General features: G+C 41.2%; 1 protein-coding gene across 2 annotated transcripts in view; it reads right to left on the bottom strand.

Annotated features, from left to right (window-relative positions):
- The window catches only part of MTA3 (metastasis associated 1 family member 3), a 126,785-nt gene extending 105,335 nt beyond the window's left edge, over nucleotides 1–21,450 (bottom strand). For both annotated transcript variants that reach the window (XM_054728493.1, XM_054728492.1), the window contains exons 1-3: nucleotides 21,398–21,450; nucleotides 19,635–19,702; nucleotides 12,825–12,918 (exon numbers count right to left, since the gene is read on the bottom strand). In XM_054728493.1, the coding sequence (XP_054584468.1) occupies nucleotides 12,825–12,918; nucleotides 19,635–19,702; nucleotides 21,398–21,425 (190 nt within the window). In that variant the 5' untranslated portion in view covers nucleotides 21,426–21,450. The remainder of the gene's footprint in view (nucleotides 1–12,824; nucleotides 12,919–19,634; nucleotides 19,703–21,397) is intronic.
- Nucleotides 21,451–22,291: the final 841 nt, after the last annotated feature.

Below are 22,291 nucleotides of genomic sequence, written 5' to 3'. Positions count from 1 at the left end.
TTTTATAAAACACTAATTTTAAAACTTTTTCTGCCCCTGGGTCTGGGTGAGGCCACGCGTCCCTGGGTCCGGGTGAGGCGGGATCCCGGGACCGGGTGAGGCCGTGCACACCTGGATCCAGGTGAGGCTGGGTCCCGGGTCCGGGTGAGGCCACGCGCCCCTGGGTCCGGGCGAGACCAAACCAGAGGGAGTCGGACCTGCATTACCACCATTTGTCCACCATCCAGAGCTGAAAAGTCAGTGCCGACATGTGCACATAAGGAACTGGTGGACATTGAAATTGGGTCTCAAAAGAACTGTTGGTCCAGAAAGAAACTCACTACAGACTGATTCATTTGCCTGTCAGCATAACTATTATTGCTCGTCTCACATTCGGTTCTTATAAGTATATTTCTAGTAACACATGATCTCACTCATCTAGGGGAAATGATGAACAACATAGACTGATGAACAAGAACAGACCCAGAAACAAGGAGGCATCGATCAGACTGTCGGGCCTCAGAGGGAGGGTAGGGGAGGGTGGGGATAGTGGGGAGAGATCAACCAAAGGACTTGTGTGCATGCATACAAGCCTAACCAATGGTTAAGGACAACAGGGGGGTGGGGGCATCCGTGGGGAGGGGTGGGGGATGGGAATGGGGGGATGAGGACAAATATGTGACACCTTAATCAATAAAGAAATTAAAAAAATAAAATAAAAAATAAAAATAAATAAAACTTTTTCTGGCAGAACACCTATACCAGCTGTTGTCAAGCTTTTTAATCTCAGGACCCTTTATACTCTCAAATCCTATCAAGAACCTCTAAGAACTTTTGTTTATATGAGTTATATCTACCAATACCATATTAGAAATTAAAATGGATAAATATTTGAAATACAAGAAATCTCAAGCCCACAGTCCATTATCATCATGTGTCATACAGCCTCTGGACAAACTCTGCTACTGTACTCAGGAAAAAATCAACAAAAAAATTAAATGGCAGCTTAATATTATTATGAAAATTATTTTGTCCTCACAGACTCCCTAAAAGGTATTCAGGAACTTATGCAAATGATATATTAACTGAAAGTCTAACATGAAATGAAAAACAAACTGGCTGAAGCAAGGGTTTTTACTTTATTGGGTTTAAGAAACCTGGCTCAGAAATTTTATCTTCACAGTGTGAGATACAATGACTCATATCTTGTTCTATAGCAAATTAGGATTCCATCAGAAATTTAAGCTATTTCTGCTTTATATTTATGTATTCAAAGAATACTGCATCTGGCAAAGGCTGCCCAATCTTGTAATGTCAAATTCCATCCGGAATTTTATACAGGCTTAACATGTCACCATGCATTTTTCCATTTGCTATCAATTTTAAAACTTAAGAAACAAAATAAAACCATTAGAAATAACCAAATTTTACCAGACTATCATCCTCTCCAATTCATATGGACACAACTCACAATTCTCCCCTGCTTTGATAAAAAAAAAAAAACACTCAAGAACTTGCAACCACTATTTGGATCAAAACTTTCATGGCTGAAAAACATCTCCCAATAACCTGCCCTGCCATTTGTTTCACCTATTTCCTCCCCCAACCCCATCCCACTCCCAAGAGGAAAAAAAAAAAAAAAGAAAATTTATTGAAGTGCCTACCAATGTGTTCTGGGGATATTCTGTGAGGAAGACAAGAAGTCCTGCCCTGATAAAGACTACACTTGACCCAGGATTATAAACAAGAATATACATTTCCAAGTGTCATAAATATTGTAAATTATGTAAGGTGCTCCAGAAGTATGACAGAGGAAACTAATGTATCCTGAGGGGCCTTCCTAAAGAAACACAGTTTAAGGCGAGACCTGAAGGGAAAGGGGGTGGAATGGGTGGGTCCCTGACTTTTTAAACTAGAGGATACAAGAGTGGGTACAGTTTGCCCAGCTCCTTATCAGTACTTGGGCTTGGCTTGACTGTGAATTTCCTGCTCTTACCTTCACATCCTGCTGACTGAATCAGCAGAGAATCTTATTCAGGGTGACTGGAACTGTCCTGGTTTTAAAACTGAAATTCCTAAGTTCAGAGAACCCCTCAGTACCAGGCAAACCAGTACAGCTGGTCACCTAGCCCTCATATTACTCAACCTAAGCGTTATGCTTTGGCTACTAAAAGAAAACCTGTGGTCTCACAATGGCTAAAATTTCAAAGACTGGAAATACCAATCTTATCAAGAACATAAACTGAATGGAATTTCCATACATCAAACAGAGGAAGTGAAAATGGATTTAACCACTTTGGCAATAATGCTGAAGTCAATTTGACATGTTAGGCCTGTTATAAACCAGCAATTCCACTCCTACGTATTTACCAGGGGGAATGAGAGCTTCGGTACACCAAAAGACGTGCACAACAATGTTCACAGCAGCTTTTTTTCATAGAAGCTAAAAACTAGAAATCATTCAATGTCCATCAATAGGAGAATGAATACTAATGGGCCAGAAAAAAGAACAACTAACTATAAGCAATAACATAGATAGATGCCACAAGTATGATGCTGAATGAAAAGAGTCAGGGAGCTCTGGCCTATGTGGCTAAGTTGGTTGAGTGTTGTCCCGTGCACCGAAAGGTCACTGGTTCCATCCCCAGTCAGGGCACATGCCTAGGTTGTGGGTTTGATCCCCCATCTGGGTACCTGAGGGAGGCAACCAATCGATGTTTCCCCACCAGTAACGGCTGCATGTACAAAGTAAAACAACTATTTACCCCTTGCCAATATGCGGATGGTGATGGTGGTGGAGGGAGGTGACAGAGAAAGATGCTCCAGGAAAGGCACATGGTGAGGACTCCTTAATCCCCACAGGAGAGAAGCACAAGACAGCACCAACTACTGGTCTTGTGGGCTGTGCTTCCCAAAGGCACATGGGGCATTCTGTTGCCCTTCGCAGTATACCCCCCGCCCTGATTCTTATCTTAATACTTTTTATGGTATAATGGGACCTAAGTATTATGACTTAAAATGGGGAACATAAGTATGAAAAGAGGGAAGTGTTTTAAGCCAAATGGCTCTCTACATGAAGAGATGGGAGAGGTACAAACATATATAAAGTAATGCATCTTACTTCATTTATTTGTATATTATTACTAAAGGTTGGCCATCTGCATTCTAGGATTCAGCCTGGATGTCAATATCAAGCCCTCAAAGTCTATATCCCCAAAAGTCCGGGGGTCCCAGCCCATGGCTCCAACTTTGTGCACATTGAGAGCCATGTCATATGGCAAAAAGTGTAGCATCTGCAAGGTTGTGTTAGCAAAAGAAGTAAGGTTGCTAACCCAGATGAATCCTCTGGAGGAAAACTGTGATGTTGAAGATCCATGACTGAAGACAAAATAACATCCAGTCGGCCTCCCCGCCTCCTGCCAAAGAGAGAAATGATGCCGCAGGGCCTGCTTTTTCCAGAGGGGAGTTTTAACTCTCTCTGTAGCACTCAGATTCCTGGTGGCAGACAAAGCAGGCAGATATGGGGCTGCACTTGTAAATATGGATTTATCCTATTATCTCTTTTTTTTAGTATTCAAGAGGACTCTGAACTTGGGGAAGAAGGAAATTAGAAAAGAAAATATTACTAAAGGCTGAACTATTAGAAAAGGCTCCTCCCTGCCTTAGAAAGGCAGAAGCTTTTGAGACATTCATTAGCAAATATTTAAGTCCCCACAATGTAAAGAAAATGGCCACAGATGGAAAGAAGACTGGGGGCACCACCCTGAAAAAGTTCAATCCTAATTCCACTTAACATTGCTATGGTTTGGGGTAAGTTACTGACTTCTCTTTGGGCCACTACAGAAACAGAGATAATAACATAAATTAACAAACTTTAACTATAAACATTAAAATGACAAAATGAGTATGTGAGTACCTGGTATAGCACCTCAAACATAGAGATCATAAGTGTTAGTCTTTCCTCCTTCTCCAAGATAAACTATTTGTAGTGTGAAAGTGTAGAATCTCTTTTGATATACAATGTTACTATGGCATTTACTAAAATGCAAAGCCTATGAACAAAGGCCAGATAAAATTATACTGATCTACAACCAACACACAGAGCAAAGACATCTGAATTAAGCTTAAAGACTGCCCAAAATTAAAATCAAACAAAATGTCAGTATAATCTTACAAAATGTCTAAAAATGTATAATTTATTAATGCTCCCAGGAGATTATTTGTAAGTCTATTTTTTTAATTATTTGTATCTGTTGTCTAATGCAGAGGCAATTTTGACACAAGTTATGATTTTTTTTCCCATCTCTGTCCTCTAGAACTGAAGAAAACCACACCTAGATGTCAAGAAAAATGGAAGACAAATAAGAACTCTCTTCAGTGCCTTAAAATTGTTTATTGCACACATAGGATAAGAGTAAGAAGCCCCTTCCTACATCTTAGATGAAGAAAATGAAGATAATAGGGAAAAGAAGAGAGAACCTCTGGACATTACGCCTAGAATTTGCCTTATGCCACAGATGTCTGCCTGGCTTTTTAGGAAAGGAATATGTATGGCCTGGAAGCCTTACGGGTGATGATAAATGGGCAATGGCAGAAGCCATCGAAGATACCTCCTACCTCTGCTACAGAACTCAGTATTTGTACTGCACTTCAATTAAAAGATTTTTTTAAAAGAAATCACCTGGCCTTAACCAGTTTTGCTCAGTGGATAGAGCGTCGGCCTGCGGACTCAAAGGTCCCAGGTTCGATTCTGGTCAAGGGCATGTACCTTGGTTGCGGGCACATCCCCAGCGGGAGGTGTGCAGGAGGCAACTTATCAATGTTTCTCTCTCATCGATATTTCTAACTCTCTATCCCTCTTCCTTCCTCTCTGTAAAAAATCAATAAAATGTTTAAAAAAAAAAAAAAAAAGAAATCACCTGGAGGGTAGTGGGGTGCAGGCAGAAAGGACATAGAGGGGATAAATGGTGATGGAAAGCCCAGCCAGTGTGACTCAGTGGTTGAGCATTGACATTGACCTATGAGCCAGGAGGTGATGGTTTAATTCCCAGTCAGGGCACATGCCAAGGTTGCAGACTCAATTCCCAGTGGGGGGAATTGATCGATGGTTGCAGACTCAATTCCCAGGAGGCAATTGATCAATGATTCTCTCATCATTGATGTTTCTCTCTCCCTCTCTCCCTTCCTCTCTGAAATCAATAAAAATAAAAAATTAAAAATTTTAAAAATGGTGATGGAAAAAATAAAATTATATTTAAAAAGAAAAAAGAGATAACCTATGGAAAACTTTAGATAGGTACTCTGACTACAAAAATTATTTTCATTCAACTAGTCAAACACAAAAGTCTAAAACTTTCCAACCCACAAATTAAGTAAAACTAACTAATAAAAGCCCTTTAAAGAAGTTATCTAATTATTGAAATGCCTCATTTAATAATCAATAAACAATGTGACATCAATTTTAAAGTACTAATATAGTACTTGCTTTGTTTAAAAAGATAATAGCACTCATTAACACTCCAAGTAACAGATTAATAAGAAAATGTGTATCATAAAACATAATTAACTTGTCAAGTAATAAACCTTTTTATATTTACAGTAGATAATAATCTGGTTAATGAGACACAAACTTGCCATAACTGTTAATTACAAAATGTCATTCACAAAAATAAAAACATTATAAAATAGCAAAAGTGTCCTTATAAATGAATGCTGATTTCTTTGAATGGTGTGACAGAAAATAGTTGTTTACACAACTCCAATCAACTGGTAGTAACTGCCTGGAAAGGACAGAGACGGGTCTCCAGGGGCAGAGTTAGGGCTCAGTGTCTCAGATTAACCAGGTGTGTCCCTGGATTCAGAAAAAGAGCATGTCAGGCTTAGATCTATGTACCTATATACTTTATAGACTGAGAAACAGAATTATGGGCTATGTTCTAATAATGTCAAACTTCCTAAGAAAAATACAACGGACATCTAGAAATCGAGTATGTTTAACCTTATCCCTGCTAATAAAATCTGTGGTCAAAGTACAAAAATTAGAAATAAGAAAAACTTCTTTATTTTCCCTTCTCTCTCTATAGTATTCCTCTTGGAAGTAATAACATTTCAACAAATGGGCTAAATAAATTTCAGAATAATCACATAAGTAAGTTGGAGTATTACATTAAACAACTAGAGGCCCGTTGCACAATATTCGTGCAAGAATAGGCCTTCCTTCCCCTGGCTTCGCTCCTGGCTGCCTGGGAGCCTGCAAGTCTTTGCTCCCGGCCGGAGCACTGCTCCTGTAGCTCCCTCCACCGCCCCCCTCCCCTCACAGCAGGCATCCCACCCCTCCGGCAGCTCCATGCCTGCATATGCAAATTAACCTGACAGCTTAGTCTGGTTAATTTGCATACGCACTCCTGATTGGCTGTGGGCATAGCAGACATACGGTCAATTTACGTGTTTGTCTATTATTAGTTAAGATTCTCCCAGTATGTCCCATAAAGTTCTAAGAAATTAAAGAATGAGACCAAGTTAACAGAAGTCATAAACTTTTGTTACTAGGAATTCCATAAAGAGGACAGAGGACAGAGGGAAAATATAGAAACAGAAATCTTAGAAGAAAACATCCCTGAGCTGAAAACTAATTAAAGGTCCTTCCTCACACTAACATATTCACCAAAAATGCATAGAATGGTTACTGAAATAAATCCAACAAGTAGACATATTATGATAATTTCAGAATGCCAATTCTAAAAGAGAAAAACTTCCAGAGAAAAAAATGTGTTACTTACAAAAGAATAAGAATGAGACTAACATCAGACTTCTGAATTCCAGAAGCCAATGATAGAACATCTTCAAAATTCTTAGCCAAACTCACAGTGCAGTATGATGGTAAAATAAAGACATTTTTAAGACATGCAAAGATTTAATAAGTTCACCACGCACAGGTGCTTTCTGAAAAAATAATTTAGATGAGGACATATTTCAGCAAGGCAAAACACAAATGTTATTAAAAATAAAGATGACTTGGATACAAGAAACAGTGGAGAGGCAACAAACAAGTTAAACTATAAATCTTAAAGAGTAGCTATATAATGAATGTATATGTAAAAGCACTTAGAACAGTGTCTGGTGCTATGTGTTGTTATTAAATCATTACTGTTGTTTAGTAAAAATCTAGAACTAAACACTGTATAGTTTTAACAAGGGAAGGGAGAGGGCAAGGAAGGAAGAAAATGTGACCTACATTTATTTCCTTACTAGTGGCCTGGTGCACAGATTCGTGCACATTGAAAGGAAATTAATTAGAAGAAATATTTTAATATTGCTATTCACCCTTTCTCTATAATAGAAGTGTCAGAGAGGAAAGATAATTAGTAAAATGTATATGAAAAGTATATAAATTAAAAAACAATTAACATGATAAAATAACAACAAAGACGGTAAAACAATAAAAACATGATATAAAAACATTGATAAAAACAATGACTGATAAATTGATTAAACTTATTCTAATATCTCCCTGAATACCACATTAAGAGTACAAATACTTTCAGAGTGCTTGACTAATTTCCCTTGTGATGAAGTATTTACAACTTTAACTTTAACATCACACACTCTTCGAACTCGAGAGAAAGTAACATATAACTAACCATGTCTGAAAATGGGTTCAGGTAGGAATATTCCCACTCTGTCTAGAATTTGTCCTTGTGATTTATTAATAGTCATCGCAAATGCTAGCATCACAGGAAACTGTCTTCAAATTAATTTAAATGGGAAGTCAGTGTCAGACAGGAATAGCTGTGCCAATAGTTGGTCTTCAGACATATTCTGTTGACGACAACGCTTTCTTTCAGCTTCAGAATGTCAACAAAAACCAAATTCACAATCGACAATGACAGATCGAAACACATGCGTGCGATTGGTGCCAGTGAGAGCTTACTATGTATCACTCATGTGTGAGTCAACGTTTATTTTTAGATTGCCAGTGCACATCATATGTACCGGCCGGTTGGATGGACGGACAGTCAGTCACTTACCCTTTTATATATATAGATGTTAAGGGGAGAGGAAGAATATAAGGTTAAGCATGTCTATTTAAATGTAAGGATATTTGCTTTTCTTTATTCCCTACTGAGTTAACTAAAGATTTTCTCCCTACAAATTAATTTAGCCAAAGTTAAAACTCAATATAAAATAGGTAAAGAATAGAAATAGTTCACAGAAAATAAAATATAACTGACTTTTATAAGAAAGCCACATTTTCATAAGAAACATACAAATAAAATTATATCAACATATCATGTCCCATCTATTAAATTAGTAAAGACCAAAAGCGTGGTAGTAAACTATATAGGTTAGGGTGGAAGAGAATAAGCACTCATTCATTACTGGTAGGTATAAATTGGTACCCTGTCGGAGGCCAGCAATTTGGCAATATCTATCAAAATTACAACACACTACATTTTGACCCCACAACTACAATTCTAGGAATCTATGCTAAATAGAGATGATGTACTCATACCTGTGTCTACATGGTTAAGTACTCTGAAGAGCTGCTTGAGAACAAAAGATAAAAAATAGAACCCTCCACCAGTTCTGAGTGATTAAATTACTATAGTACATAAACTGTGGAATATCATGCAGCCATTAAAAAGAAAGTACTGATATGAAAGAATCTCCAAGATAAGGAAAAGTGGTACAGTGTATCTGAAGTCTTTAAAAACCTGAACCTCTCTGAGGAAACAAGACATTCCAAGGGGTACACAGAAACACAGGTTTAAGGAGGTCAATTTTTAGACCATCTTCCACATGTACTAGTTCCTACTGATCTTCCCTGAGGATTAGCACAGGCTCAAGGCATCAGACTGATTGATCCTTCTATTCTCATCCCCACTGCCCCTCTCTCACCCACCTCTCAACCACCCCATATCTTAGAGTGAAGCACAACTCAAGGGAGTAGAAACCACAGAGACCACCAGTGAAAAAATCAAAGCTTCTTTAACCAAGATATTAGAAACTCACACAAAGAGTTTTGCATCTTATACATATTTCAGTTACAGAGAAGTGCGGTGTTAGAATTGAGGCATTTTGCCCAGTGTTAGAATGTTATAAATTCAAAAATATTTGACTATGACATCAGATATCTACCTACCAATCAATCAATAGGGAGATATATGAACAATTTCACTTAAAGACTTCACTGTTTCCAAACAGTGAATGGTGGTCCAAAAAAAAAATGCATAGCTCCCGAAAAAAAAAGTCCCAAGAAAACAAAAAAAACAAGAGCACCTGTAAAAAAACAATGGAAGGCCTTAGTCCATCACAGTGAGGCTTTGAGCATTATCCAGGAGACTATCTTAGAATTCAGAAGATGGTTGCCTTGGAAATGCATAGTACTCAATTTAGTAAAATTGGCAAAAGGAATCAGACTTTCTGACAGAAAATCAGTGTGATTTAGCTGCCTACTTGGTCAATAAGGACTAGCTTTGCCATTAAGGTTTACTGGTGGTCATTTTCTACAAACGAATAAATAAAATCCACAGTTCCAACAATCTGATGAAAATATAAATACTTTATATATTAGTATTAACTTACATATCATATATTTAAATACATTTTAAGGACATACATAATATAAGATTTGAACATTTTATCAGACATGAATTTAAAATATAAAGGTATACTTACTGAACATTACTTCAACTTTTCCAAACCTTTCTAAGTATACTAGAGGCCCGATGCACGAAATTCGTGCAAGGGGGGGGTGTTTGAGGTGTGTCCCTCACAGCCCAGCCTGCACTCTCTCCAATCTGGGATCCCTCTCACAATCCAGGACTGCTGGCTCCCAACCGATCGCCTGACTGCCAGCCTGATCATCCCCTAACCACTCCCCTGCCAGGCTGATCGACGCCTAACTGCTCCCCTGCCGGCCCGATTGCCCCTAACTGCCCTCCCCTGCCAGCCTGGTTACCCCTAACTGTCCTCGCCTGCAGGCCTGGTCACCCCCAATTGCCCTCCCCTGCGGCCTGGGTCCCCTCCCAACTGTCCTCCCCTGCAGGCCTGATCCCTCCCAACTGCCCTCCCTTGCTGGCCTGATCTCCCACAACTGCCCTCCCCTGCCGGCCATCTTATGGTGGCCATCTTGTGTCCACATGGGGGCAGCCATCTTTGACCACATGGGGGTGGCCATCTTTGTGTTAGAGTGATGGTCGATTTGCATATTACTCTTTTATTAGATAGGATTGGTTTAAATAAGGTCCCTATGATGGTTAATTCTGTTGAACTGGCTAGGCCAGTGGTCGGCAAACTCATTAGTCAACAGAGCCAAATAGCAACAGTACAACGATTGAAATTTCTTTTGAGAGCCAAATTTTTTAAACTTAAACTTCTTCTAACGCCACTTCTTCAAAATAGACTCACCCAGGCCATGGTATTTTGTGGAAGAGCCACACTCAAGGGGCCAAAGAGCCACATGTGGCTCGCGAGCCACAGTTCGCTGATCACGGGGCTAGGCTATATAGTTCAGTTATTCAAACTCTAATCTAGGTGTTGCTGTGAAAATATTTTGTAGATGCAATTAACATCAGCTGGCTTTAAGTAAACGGTCTTATCCTTAGTAATCCGGGTGGGCTTCATCCAATCAGTTGAAAGGCCTCACCATCAGATTTCAGACTTGCCTGGCCAACTCCCACAATCTTAGTCTAGGGGTCCTCAAACTTTTTAAACAGGGGGCCAATTCACTGTCCCTCAGATCGTTGGAGGGCCGGACTATAGTTTAAAAAAAACTATGAACAAATTCCTATGCACACTGCACATATCTTATTTTGAAGTAAAAAAAAACAAAACGGCAAAAACACCCACATGTGGCCCACGGGCTGTAGTTTGAGGATGCTTGGTCTATTACGTGCACTAAACCTCTTTACATATTTATATAAACCAGTTGGAGATCCTGTGTATGTGTAGGAGAATATACGTATATATAAGAAAGACATATATCTTTCTCTGGTAGAACCGTAGGTAATACAATCCCTATATGTGCAAGTAAGAAGTATAATTAACAGTCATTTGTTAGGTCTTGCTAAAGCCTTTTTATTGAGCTTCTCAGAAAATGAAACCATGAATGACTCTAATGACTGGTTAACAAACCTCTTCCAAGCTTGATGGTTTCAAATTCTCTGCTCTCAGCAAAACTGAAGGAGATCCTAATTTAATTGTCAGCTACTAAATCATTTCAAAAATCACTTTTGATGAAAAACTGCTACATCATTTTTTCACATACAACTCAGAAGAACAAACAATAAGATAATTTGTAAGCTCTGAGATCAGGGATTTCTGCTGCTTTGTTCACTGCTCACCACCAGAACATACAAGAGTGTCCAGAACACACAAGGAGCTCAAAATATATTTGATAAATCAATAAATGAGCAAAACTCCACTATTCTCATCTACTTACTGAAATTAAAAAGTTTGTCAGAACCTACATCTATAAACACAAAAATCAGGAATGGAATCAATGCCAAACCCTGCCTCATTCTAGCAATGAGTTATAGTATTGCAAGGACTCATTAATTTGGATGAGAGTAAGCCCCATCCATCTTGTTAAGAGATGATTTCCAGTAAAAATGTATTTTTATGTTGAGTAATTATCAAACATTTTATAATATTTGTACTATAATTATAATAAGTCCAAAAGAAAGTAAGACTGAGCCTTATGGACACAGGAAATATAAAGTTTTTACATTTTAATTTACACATCCATTTTTGTTACTGAGAATGACATGATGATGATGAAACCCATCAAACATAAAACTACATCAGGCTAAAATTCTGTGGAGAAAACAAACGGAAAGGAGCTCAAGGAAAAAACGGGATCACATAAGATTTCAAACTATTAAAGTAGAGCTTGTTTATACATTTTTTTTAACCTATGATGATGGGTAAATGGTTGCAAAATTTCTTTTTTAACAGAATCAATGACTTTTAAATGTCAGTATTTACAACACACCAGAAATATTTCTGCAACTATTTAAGTTTTGAAGAAAAATTTTAGATGTCAACTTTAAAATGTGTAATGAAGTACATTCTCTCTCATCATTGATGTTTCTACCTCTCTTCCTCTCCCCCTCTCCCTTTCTCTCTGAAATTAATAAAATATGAAGAAAGAAAAAAAACATTGAGAGCGAATCATTGATCGGCTGCCTCTTACATGCCCCACACTGGGGATCAAGCCCACAGCTTGGGCATGTGCCCTGACCAGATATTGAATCATGACCTCCTGGTTCACAGGTCAACATTCAACCACTGAACCATCTAGCCAGGCTAAAATATATAAAAAAAAAAAAAAAAAGAAGAAGAAGAAGAAGTGCTCAGAGTTGTTATCTACAGGAATGAGAATCTAAATATCTACTTTGTATTTTTTCCTAGAAATTTTTAATACATGCCTAATAAACATAATATTAAGAATTTTTAAAAATGTAAATATTAACCAGTTATTTAGGGGGGTGGGGGAAGTCCTCCAAGAAAATATCAGTGAAGTATAAATTTCCTCCTATTTGTACACTCAAATCACCATCAAAAATGAGAAATGGCAAAACACTGCCCTGATTGTCTGCTGAAGCCTACTTGCAAAGACTTCTACTTCAACATTTTGACTAATTAAGAAACATATAATGCAACCTAAAAAAAAATACCAAAACCAAGCACCGCCCAAAAAAATTATTCCCATCTAAACTAAGAGGAAGACAAATTAGAAAGCAAAAGCCTACAGGTAACAGAAAAGGTTTTTTCCTCACATCATGGATAATGAAAGACTTAAAACATTTTTTTATTAATCCAAGAAAAAAAACCCAACTTACTAGCATGCTTGTCTGCAAGCATTATAAGCGTGTTGGAAATATCTCGTCGTCTATAGAAGCATACTACTTTTGCTTCCACGTTGCCAGTTGCAGTCTAAGAAATAAGAAAAATAAAAGTCATCTGTACTGAGTATTAAATTCAAATAGTTTATAAAACAAAACTAGATACAGCACAATTATAAGATCACTCTCATTTACACTGTGCCAACCACTACTACAGAATAATCACAGAGCTAAAACACTCAAATAAGGATGAGCAACATTTGTTCCAGTTCCTAGTAGAGCTAATATGTCAAACATAAAATAACTTTCTGGCATCCATTAAAGTGATCAGACCGTTCTAACAAATAAAGCCAGACACAGTTAAATCTGATTAGCCTTAGGAAACTAATCCCAAAAACTTCAACAGCCACAAAAGAATTTATTTAAGACAGTTATACATATCTCCTCTAAAACCACTCCCAGAAGCACAGGCTAAGAGTAAAATCACCCAGCCCTCTCCTGGACACCCCCACAATGGACTGAGGATGAAGCTCTGTAGGTACAGGACAGCCATCATGCAGAATGGGCCAGATGACTTGGAAAAGCATTCTCCAGCCTAAGGGAGTCTATGAACCCATAATAGTCAATAATCTTAGTAGTACTTACTTTACCTTCCCACAGGAAAGTATTAAAAACCTTGAGTTATGAACACTGACGCTCTTATTTCTTTCTGACTACAGTCTAGAATACAATCAATATTCAGTTAGGTTGTAATTTACTGCAGCTGGGGCCCAGGCTCCAACACTCCTATTCTTTATGAATTCTGAGAGCTTTCAAGAAGGTCAATCATTCATTATAAAGTTCCTTGTAAAAACATATAGAGTACAATAAAAAGCTATTGTGATTTCCAATTTCAAACACATTTAAAAACAAATTTTCAGAATTTCTCTCGGCTTACAGATATATTCAAACATAAAGAAATAAGAATATATACTTGCTGCAGTAAATTTGTCAATTTTATGAAGTTCAGCAGCAGTTTTAGAGTGAAAAATAGTCTTATAGAAATACTGCCTCTTAAAATTGAAATCATATTAAGTCCTAACCAAAGTGTTTCTATATTTCACAATATTGTGATCAAATATATCCTCCAGAAATAATGATCCAGCAATCTGCTAAAAGAGCAAGCCAATATTTCCACGTAAATAAAATCTATCAATTACTTTAATTATAAGCTCTTTATCATTTTTGTCTTCTTGACATAAAAGTATATTAAAAACCCAAAACAAGAGTTTCAAGGAATACTTTTTCTGCATCACCAGTGAGTTCCTTCCATAGGAATACTTCACAAAACTAATTAAATCCTTATTTAAACATGCTTGGGATGGAGAGGCATAGTTCAAAATAAATATTCTCTTCTGGACTATGTACACACTTGGCTATTAGGTAGTTTAAGACTACAGTATTCCTCTACAATACACACACACACACACACACACACACACACACACACACACACACACCCTCAAGCATCCCTCTAAAGCTGAGCTACCAAAATGTGGTCCAAGACCCAGTCCACACTGTATGCACTATGTAATAAAATGAGTACAGGATTGAGAGTATGTGTATTATAGCATTTGAGAGTTAACTTTATAGCTATTGAACCTAACAATGAAAAATGGGGCCTTGTATTTTTATAAGCCTATTTCAAATTTAACTTTTCTGCCTTTTTAATTTTACAAAAGCAGTATGAGATAGTGAAAACTCTACCACAAATGGTTTGAAAAGCACTGCTCTGTGACCTAGGTTAAATAAAGCCTGGAGACATATATATATTCTTTGGTTATTCACCAAAATTTTTTTAACTTTATTGATTGTAGAGAGAGAGGAAGGGGGAGGGGAGAAGGGGAGAAAGAGTAAGAGGAAGAGAGAGAAAGAGAGAGTGAGAGAAAGAGAAATATCAATTTGCTGTTCCACTTATTTATGCATTCATTGGTTGATTCTTGTATGTGCCCTGACCAGGGATTGAACCTGTAACCCCAGGGTATTGGGGACAATGCTCTAATGGGGATGATGCTCTAACTAGTTGAGCTACCAGGCCAGGGCTCACCAAAAATTTTTGAGCCCTTCCTATGTGCCCAAGCACTGAGCTAAGCACTGCAGATACATGGTGCCTGCCCTCACTAAGCCTCCACTCCAGCAAGCATGGTCACATGTCATCTCCTCTCCAAATCTTCCAAAACCCAGTTATCTTGTCCCTCACCTGATTAGACACCTTCCCCGGTTCCCCACAACTAACATAAAGGTGAAACATCCCTGACAATATTCCCAGCACAATTTTCCTATACTTTCTCCTCTCCCCTCCAGACTCCACTTCTCACTCATGGAGGCAGGAAGTACTAGTACAACCTGTTGGGGAAAGGAGAGAAAAAGTTTCATGGAGGAAATGGGGTGGAGAATACCTTAGCATGCTAAGAAAGAAGGAAAGGAGTCCCAACAGCTGAAGGCTAGAAGACTGAACTGTCAAAGAAAAAGAAAAAGGCCTAGAGCAAAAAAAAAACACCCACAGATGGGGAAAGTGGGGACATGTATATATACATCAATTTCTTTTCTGGGTTTTTTTTAATCCTCAAGGATATTTTTCCATTGATTTTTAGAGAGAGTGGACTAGAGAAGCAAAGACCGAGAGAAATACTGAGGTGAGAGAAACATCAATTGTTTGCCTCCTGCAGGAGTCCCCAACCAGAAGCCAGCCAGGGAGGAGCCTGCAACCAAGGTGCATGCCCTTGACCGGAATCAAACCCAGGACCTTTCGATCCGCAGGCTGATGCTCTATCTACTGAGCCGAACCGGCTAGGGCTCTTTTCTGGGTTCTTTTTTCCATTTAGGTTGCAGCAACTTAACTGTCTATTCTGTCAAACATGTTTACTAAAGTATCCCCTAGCTAATGACAGGAGGCTTTCTTAAGCTCTAAAATAATTTCAGTCAACCTCATACTCATGTTTGTTTCTATATCATACTTACACTTTTTTTAATTAAAAAAAAAAAACACTTTCCATTTCAGAAAATCCATGATTTAACCAAAGTAAAGAACAAGTGGAAAGTGACTTTCCTTTCCCAATTTCTGTCCTTAGTCCCAAAAGATCCCAAATGACAGGATGGGTATTAACTTGCATTCCATAAAAGGGGCTTTGAGAGTATCTTCTGAAATTATGTGCAAATGTAGATGGGGGGGGGGGGGTGTCATCAGATGCTCAAAGACATATGATTCCCCTCCCCCCACCAAAAAATTATAAGACCCTAAACATTCAAATGAATCCCAGAGCAAGTTTGAAGATTAATAAAATGTGCAGAATGTGAAGATATAAAAATTATACAATAGAATAACAAAAACAACCAATAGTAAATAACACGTTAATTTATCCACAAGCACAACTTCCAAAACTCTGAGACTACATCCTCATTATTATGTGCAGAAAGATTTCTTCCAACATGTATGTAGACTCAATCTTTAGAAGCAAGACCAACACCCAACCTACGCAGTGACTAAATAAAAGTTACCAAAAAGTTTTCCTCTATTTTAACCTTCTATTCTTCCTCCAAAAAATCATCTTCACTATATCTGGGTATAAATTAGGAGAGAGGAAAAGAGGGAACATATGATAACCAATGTTTAACTGTGTTCATCAACTGATACATATTTAGTTTTGCACCTAAAAGTTCCCAAAACTTTTCCAGAATAATTGAGACTAAAATATATTCCTGTAATTAAAAAAAAACACACAAAAAACACAAAACACACACACAAAAAAACCTGTAGTCCAGCTTTCAAACTAAGCAAGTAACATTTTAAATAGGATCTTTTTTAAAAACCAGGAGCCAGCATATAAAAGTGCATTTTCTATAACAATGGTGATTGACAGTTTATCCTAGGAATTTGGGTTTTTTTAATTCTATTTAGAAGATAGTTAATAAAATAGGTTAATGTCTCTTCTTCTTCTGGCTTATCAATTATATATCAAGTGTTCTTAAAATCATTATTTGGATTGTCCAATCATGTTAATTTTCCCCCATTTTGCAAACTTGACCTCTTAATAGGCAAGGCCTTTCTGGAACACTCTTGAGGTCTCTCTCTCACAGCTACCTCTTTCTCATCCTCTAGGCCTCAACTTCAAGGTCCATAATATCCTCCCTTCTCTATCCAAAGGAAGTAACCTCTATTATTCCTTATGCAAGGTTCTTGCTTATTTCCCTCTCAGAAATTAACACTGTTTATCACTATTTTCTTTTTAATATATTTGTATTGATTTCAGAGAGGATGGGAGAGGGAGATAGAAACATTGCTGAGAGAGAATCATTGATTGGCTGCCTCCTGCACACCCTCCACGGGGGATTGGGCCCACAACACAGGCATGTGCCCTGACCAGGAATCAAACCATGACCTCCTGGTTCATAAGTCAATGCTCGACCTCGAAGCCATGCTGGCTGGGCTATCACTATTTTCTTTATGCCTGTTAACATCTTTTCATGTATCTCCCTCATCTCCTTCACGAGAACACAGACTTTATGTAAGCAGGGACCATGTCCATATTGTTCACTATTGTATCTGAGCCTGGCATAGCCCCTAGTACATGATAGGTACTCAAGAAATATTTGTTTAATGAATTATTTAAAATGAGATATCTTTACCCTTCACCCATTCCTCTTGGTGTGGATCCCATTACAATAAATAAAAAAAATAAAAATATCTTTTTCACACCCCTTCAGAAATAAAGGCCCTACATATATACCTAGTACTTAACTAGCCAATCTCCGTTCCTGTTTACCAATACTCCATCCAATCAAACTGTCATTCTTGACATTAAAGAGAATCCCATTCCTCAATTCTGTCATCTCCAGCTCCCAAAAGACAATTATTATATTAATGACTCTTTGCTGAAAGCAGAGAGGCAGGGAGAAGGTGAGGACTGGTGGGGGGGCAGGAGGGGTACTTTTATATATATATATAGATATTATTGATTTTTTACAGAGAGGAAGGGAGAAGGATAGAGAGTTAGAAACATCGATGAGAGAGAAACATCGATCAGTTGCCTCCTGCACACCCCCTACTGGGGATGTGCCCACAACCGAGGTACATGCCCTTGACCGGAATCGAACCTGGGACCTTTCAGTCCGCAGACCGACGCTCTATCCACTGAGCCAAACCGGTTTCGGCAGGAGGGGTACTTTTGAAGTGCATGATAATATAAAGGAGTGCAAAATGATCTATGATCAAGCTCGATGTATAACCCAGTCATTTAACCACTGTGTGCCTCACGACTACAATTCATAACGCATCTACCTTAAAGGTTTAAGGCTATTGTGAGGTTCAACAGAGGTAACAAATGTGAATCCCCAGATAATACGCTTCCAGAGCATCATGCTCTGATTTTTATAAATTTAGCACAGCTGCAATTTCCTTCATGTGGGATTATTTGGCTGATGTCTGCCTCCACTTTTTTATTTTTGTTCATCCCTGAATTCCTAAAAGTGCCTATCTAAAAGTGACTGGCAAGTAGCAGGTTCTCAGAAATATCTGTAAAACAAGTGAATCGAAATATTTTGTAAACAATAAAACTATTTACCATTATTAACAGCAGACATTTGAGAAATCCATTAATTCAACAAATATTTATTAATGTCATAACCCATGGGCCGGCCAGCCACTATTCTAAGACACTTGGGATGCACTAGTGAACAGAGAAATCATTACACACACTGAGCTCACATTCTAGTTTGGGGAAACAGCAACGAAAATAGACACGTTAATTCAGGACATTCAAAGGTGATAAAAGATATGGAAACAAGAGCAAAGTACAAGAGAATGGTAACAGCTAAACTGTCCCGTGTGAGAAGCAGTGAAACAGCGTTGTCTGCCATGCTTGGAGCCAAATGAGGGAGGTGCCGAGCAGCAAGAGTGGAGGTTCCCACCCACAGACTGATCCGGTCCTGAAGCCACTGTCGTCATTTGGCGGTGGCCACAAATACTACAGAAGCTTTAAAAATGCAAGGCCCCTGCAGTAATCCCAGAAGCAAACCAAGATCTCAAGGTTTGTAAGACAGGAGAGTGGCCTTGACCAGGCCTGGCTTCCTGAGACTCAGAACTGGACCAGTCTCCAGATGGTATTTTTTGGGGAAAGTTATCAACTAGAAAGCCCCAAGCATTTTAACACTATGACTTCCCATAAGCTACACAAATAACCCTCAGAGGGGTGTGGAGGAAACCAGGGCATCATTAGAAATCTATGGTTCCTGCCGTTGATGGCCACGTTTTCATGTGCCTCCTTTGTAAACGCTCATCTACTACAGTCCTAATGCTTCTCATGTCCTTGGGACACCTGTGACCAGAGAAAGTTTTATTTACTTGGACCGAAGCTACAAAGCTACTTTATATTATACTAGTTAGCCTAGGGCAGAATTTTACAAATTCCCTTCAACATTATCTTTCCTAGCTTCCTCCTTCTGAAAGCTAGAAGAGGAAAAAAATTAATTCACTAAAAATTATGACTCTCACTATAAAAAGGGACCGAATTACAGGAATGACCTGCTCTGAGAAGCTCTGAGCAATCTGAAGAAGTCTGCAGACGTTAAATATTCAATAACATTTAATATCAGGGGCAATTACAAAAAGGCAAAGCATATTCAGAATCCTGCATAATTCTCTAATCTGAAGTCTCTAATTCCAGAACGTCTGAGACAAAAGTAAAATCACCTCTTATGCTCTTTCCCCAATTATCTTCAATAGAAACAATTATTTTTTAATATTAGAATCAAGAACACGCAAGTATATACCTTGTTGAGTTCTTCTATCCTCCTGATTAGGTACGGGTTGCTGGAGGAATTCTCAAAGTAGACATAATCTGTAATTAAAGAAAGTAAAGAGCTTAATCTTTTCAAGAGAAAGTTCACATCTGTGAATCTGTGACTCTGCCTATTAGGCAATTCACTCTCAAAAGGAAGCATGTAATTCATTCCCCGGTAAAAGCAAATCTAGTAATGCAACCTTAATATATTCTCTCCTGTGCCTACTATTCCCCGACCCTTATTTTCCTGGCGTTTTTTTTTCATTTCAATTCCTGTTTTATCAAGTTCTCCTAGGCTCCTGTTCCACACATGTCATTTCTTTAGCAGCAAAGACACCTCTTGTCATCACTGAGTCGTCAGGGCTGACTAAACATGTGTCTTTCATACTGTAACTGCTTCCACATCTTTTCCGTCCGATCCAATTTGCCCTGGAGTATGCTTCTCCCATAAAACTATTGACCTAAGACAAATTCACAGCATCTTGAAAAGGCTTGGCAGCTCAAAGTACATTTCAATCGTCAACTTGGAAAGAAAAAAGAAAAAAAAATCAGGTGAGCGGAGCAGGTAAGAGGAAGCACACTGACAAACTTTTCCACAGTTCTATCTGGATAGGAAGATGCGGGGAGCAGGGGAGGGGGGGGGTCACTGACGTGGTGTCATTCTTTTTTTTAAAATATCTTTTACCATATGTATTCCAGATCCACTTAGGATCTTGATTTTTATTTTATATATTTTTTAATTGCTGCAGGTTCCCAACAACAAAAAAAAGGATGAAATTGTTCAAGGGTGGCTTTGGCCCCCGTCTGAGAAGCGCACTGCAAACTTCCCACTGTGTGTGCCTTGGCGGGGCTGGGCTGCGCGGTTCAGGTCCGTGTCCGCAGCCCTTTCCCGTCTCTGCTCTGCAAAGTGGCCTCATTGAGGCAGGCCGTTCCCAGCACCATCCATCAGGGCTCAGCTAATGAGCAGAGGAGCCCAAAGCGCCTCTCGCACACAAACACGCCGCTTATCTGAATTATTATTTTACCAGGAGAGAGGGAGGAGGGCGTCGCGAGCAGGGAGAAAGTTTGTTTGACCTTATTTCTCTCTTCTGCGGAAGGCTGGGAAGGAGGCGGCCGGGAGAGCCCGCGTCCAGGCAGCGCTCCACTCCCCACCCCCGGCCGCGGCGCCCCAGACCCCACTCCGCCCCACTCTTGGGGGGGGGTGGGGGGGACGGGGCAAGAGACGGAAGGGGGTGTGCGGGAGGAGAGGTGCTGGGCCCTGTCCCCCGCCAGCAGGCCTGTCTGGCTGGGCCCCCATCGCCCGCACCCCCACCTCGCCCGGCCACTGAAGAGACGTGGGAGATGGGGGGCCTGTCCCCCATCCTCTCCCACCCCCCCTCTGCCCGGGAGCCACGCCAGGGCACGCCACCCCGGTAGGGGGCTCGACGGCCCCGACCCCCACGGGAGTTTCACGGAGGGGGCGTCTGGCAATGCACAGCCCAGGTGCAGGCCGGGCCGGAACCGCGGGGCGGGGTGGGGGTGGGCCTGGGCCCCGAGCGGACCGCGGCGGGGGGAGGGGAGGGGAGGTGCGGGGAAGGGGGGGGGCGCCCCGGCTCCTCGGCGGCCCCGGCCGCCCCCGTCCCCCCCCCCACCCCCCCGCGCCCTCAGCCCGGGCGCCCGCGGCTCCCAGCGGTTGGGGTGAACTCGCCCCGACCCCCCCCCCACTCCCGGAGCCCGCTCCCAAACGGGCCGGGTCGGGCCGAGCCTTCCTACCTCCGACCCGGTACATGTTGGCCGCCATGTCCGCCCGCCCGCCCGCGGAGCCCGAGCCGAGCCCCGCCCGCCGCCGCCGCCTCAGCCTCGGCCGCCGCCGCCTCCGCTGCCGCCTCGCCGCGGGGGGGAGGGGAGGGCGGCAGCGAGGGGAGGGGGAAGCGGAGGGGAGGGCGCGCCGAGGGGTGGGGGCCGGTGCCCGCCCCCCGCCTCGGGCGAGCGAGGCCGAGCGGGCCGGCCGCGGGGGGTGGGAGCGCAGCCGGGCCGCGGCGAATCGGGGGAGGGCCGGTGGGGGGGCCTGGCTGGAGGTGGCGGCCCCGAGGACCAGGGTCCTGACCCCGGGGCAGGCCTGCACTCGCCAGCGTGGGCCAGGGGCCATTCGAGAATTCGTGGGGGGGGGGGGGCAAGGGGTCAGCCTCTACGGCGCCCCGAAAGCCCCACCCAGGGCACCCTGTCACCTGCCACCCCGAGACAGGTCTGTGCCCCTGGGAGCCCCAGGAAAGGTGACCTCTGGCACGTAGGTACTTGTCCCCGGGCACACGCTCGGCTGCAAAAAACGTGCACGCAGCAGGGCGCCCTCCTAGGGACGACGGGTGAGGCCCAGGGGCCACGAGGCTCCCCCGCCCCCAGGTGCTTCCAGCTTCCCCGAGCGGAGGCCCAGCTGAGGACCAGGGAGAAACGGGCTCCCTTTCAAGTCCAGCCTTATCTGCATTGGCAGGTCTACCAGCGTTCACCCCAAAACTGGGCGGAACAGAACCCACTCCCCCCACCCCGGGAGGTCTTGCCTCTACACCGACCTAACATACTGCGGGCCCTACTGGGAGAAGAGGGTGGGGGAGGGTGTCCTTTGTTCGCCGGGGAACTGGGCTCCACAGTTCATCACCACCACCACCACCC

This window comes from Eptesicus fuscus, chromosome 16, assembly GCF_027574615.1.
Source record: "Eptesicus fuscus isolate TK198812 chromosome 16, DD_ASM_mEF_20220401, whole genome shotgun sequence".
Taxonomy (NCBI): domain Eukaryota; kingdom Metazoa; phylum Chordata; class Mammalia; order Chiroptera; family Vespertilionidae; genus Eptesicus; species Eptesicus fuscus.
The sequence above is the reverse complement of the archived record's forward strand: the minus strand, read 5'-3'. Positions and strand labels throughout refer to the sequence as shown.